The sequence below is a fragment of the Empidonax traillii genome, unplaced genomic scaffold (assembly GCF_003031625.1).
Source record: "Empidonax traillii isolate 1590-97213 ecotype Southwest subspecies unplaced genomic scaffold, ASM303162v1 scaffold2281:size57497, whole genome shotgun sequence".
Lineage (NCBI taxonomy): Eukaryota > Metazoa > Chordata > Aves > Passeriformes > Tyrannidae > Empidonax > Empidonax traillii.
The window spans coordinates 31,074-33,804 of NW_020957474.1; the positions used below are offsets into that span (position 1 = coordinate 31,074).

Genomic DNA, 2,731 nt, shown 5'->3' on the forward strand with positions numbered 1-2,731 from the left:
AAAAAAAAAAAAAAAAAAAAAAAAAAAAAAAAAAAAAAAAAAAAAAAACCAAACCAAAACCATCAAGATGGAAAGATTAAATCCTAAAGGGGCAAACCCCACAATAATCTCAGAACAGTCAGTTAGGTCAGCAGTGTCAAAGCTGTCAGAAGTGACAGATGACAACCTAGCAACACCAGGAGGGTTACCTTTGGCTAGCACAGGGCTGTGTTTTTCTGATGCCTGCCTGGCCAGTAGAGTTTTCAGGAGACAATCTACCAGGATGATGAACACACTAAAGATCAACTTGTTTTTTTTCGGTCTACAAAACTGTCTTGTGGTTTTGAGCTTTTCATTGTTTTGTGTTTTAGTTGTTTTAGGATTTTTTTCTTCCAAAAATAATTGCTTTATGCTTTTAAGGTATATATAATCCCAGCTGCAGTGTCTTAGTGTATGAATGAAGACGCCTGAACAAAGAACATATTTTTAATGTTTTTTTGAAAAAAGTTTAACATTCTAGAAAACTGGATGTTATGGATTATACATAGTTAAGCAGATAACTAGTATGGAGAACTAGTTCAAGGCCAAATTTATGTTTTATACAAGTAATACTGTAGAGCAGGTGTTTGTAGCCTAAAAGTAACCTCATTGTTCCCTTCCAGGGTGTTCTGTGGCAATTTTCACTCAAATGCATCACTTGCTGACTACTAAGTCCACAGCTAGAAGGCCCAGCTAATTTTTCTTAAATTTTATTAAGTATTTATTTGTCTCCACCAACCTGTAAGCCAAGAAGGTGAAAAGTCAGTAGTGCAAGAGTCAGTAATGTAGTGCCAGGTTCAAACAGGGAGTTTTCAGAATAGAATGTGCTGTTACTGGAGAATATTTTTGTCAGGAAGGAAATACACTGGTATTGATATACCTAGAAACTACTTTATGCATTTTAATTTGAGTCCAAAGATGTCGATACCAAATCTACTTATGGTTATCACACAACAAGTCTACAGGATAAGTTCTACAGAAATCAAGGCGTCATTTGGCTTTACTTACAACAAGGTCCAACCTACAAAGCTCTATGATATTAAAATAATCCAGGGAATTCCAGTATAGAAGAACCTCAGAGAACTTTAAATATTTCACCCTGTGTAATTTCCTTTCCAAATTCTTCTGTATCAACTTACCAACAACAGCAAAAGATAAGTATTTGTCCTCAAAGTATTCTGCATTCAGTGTTACCCGCAGAAGGTTCCCCAAGCACTCCAAACTCATGGATCCTGCATTCAATGCACAGAAAGGCTGGTATGTAGGGGATTGAAAATATGACACAAACAAATCTGCTGCTTCCCAGATTGCTCTATAAAGTCAGCATTGTGACAGTCATACACCAGCATTTCTGGTTTGGAGGTGTTAGAGATTGTGTTTATACTGGCAATAATTCCAGGAGAAAAGCTAGCCCCGGAATTAGTATCCTAGTAGTAACTGTGCCTGATCATCTGCCAATGCTACCTGCAACAGCCAGTAAGTCATGGAAACAGGATTTAGGAACAGGGTCAACAAGGTACTAGATTGGCTGCCCCAACCTGAAGACCTTAGATGAAATAAAACAGAATATCAAAGTCCTGCACACTCCTGCAAAGAGAAAAGACCCTCAAGCCCTAAACAAAAAAAAATCCTAGTAAAAAAAGAAAAAAAACCACAAACCCACAACCAAATCACAAAACAAAACCAAAAAACCCAACCAACCAACCAACCAAAAAACCCTACAAAAAACATAAACCCCTCCACCTCTGCACATCTATTCACAAGAGGAACCCCAAGTCAGCCTGGGTAGTCAGCAGCCATATCAGCTGTCCATCAGCCTACCCTGTAGGTTCAGAACTTCTCAGAAGAACGTACAAGTAAGGCTGCCACAAGAGCTTCAGACTCTTCAGAAATACACACATAAACATATATATTACCAATGCAAAGGCCTGGAAACTGATGTGAAATCAGTTTCTAGCAGCATTACCTGGTCTTTCTTGGGTCCACACTTCAGAGATGAATATACCTATTAGTAGCAACCTGTGAAAGAAGACAGGGATCAGCAGCAGTTTCAGCTGTGATAACAGCTTACTAACACATTTCTTGTTTAGAAAGTTTAGAAAATTCGAGTTGGAATATTAAACTAGTATGAAGTTTTAAGCAGCAGTTTTAGGCTCAGAAATTAGAAAAAGGGATTTAAATAGTCACCACTAGAAAAGCAAGAAAGGTAAACCAGAAAGGTTCACCTTACATTTAATGCCTCAGGTAAGACCATTTATGCTTAGCAGACATAGAGCCCTCACCTCTTCACCAGCCTCAGCTTCATTGTGCATTTGCTCAGCATCTACTTGTGATTCTTTTTCCTTTATAGTCCCACACAAACAAAAATCCTCTTCATCAGCTTTGCATAGAAATCAAAGCCTCTTTGGCTTCTCAGTCTTGATTTAAACTGAAAGGCTGCCACCTTTATACTGACAAAACTCTTCAGCTGTTTACACTCCTAATTATGAACCTATAATTCACATCACCTGATTATTGGCTTTACTGATTAAATCTGCTCCTATTTAGGTACCTAGGTCTCCCTATTAGTTGCATAGAATTTTTTTCCCCTTAACTTTTTTATCCCAAAGGTACTTACCACATCACTGATGGGCTTGGCCTTGCCCAGTGGTGGGTCCATCCTGGCTGGCACTGGCTCTGCTGGACATAGGGGAAGCAAAGCTTTTGGCAACTT

At 38.4% G+C, this 2,731-nt stretch overlaps 1 protein-coding gene across 1 annotated transcript in view; it reads right to left on the reverse strand.

Moving 5' to 3' along the window:
* LOC114071784 overlaps nt 1–2,323 on the reverse strand; it is a 14,102-nt gene extending 11,779 nt beyond the window's left edge. The window contains exons 1-3 of the mRNA XM_027909640.1: nt 2,301–2,323; nt 1,977–2,037; nt 1,158–1,272 (exon numbers count right to left, since the gene is read on the reverse strand). Coding sequence (XP_027765441.1) covers nt 1,158–1,272; nt 1,977–2,037; nt 2,301–2,323 — 199 coding nt within the window. The remainder of the gene's footprint in view (nt 1–1,157; nt 1,273–1,976; nt 2,038–2,300) is intronic.
* Nucleotides 2,324–2,731: the final 408 nt, after the last annotated feature.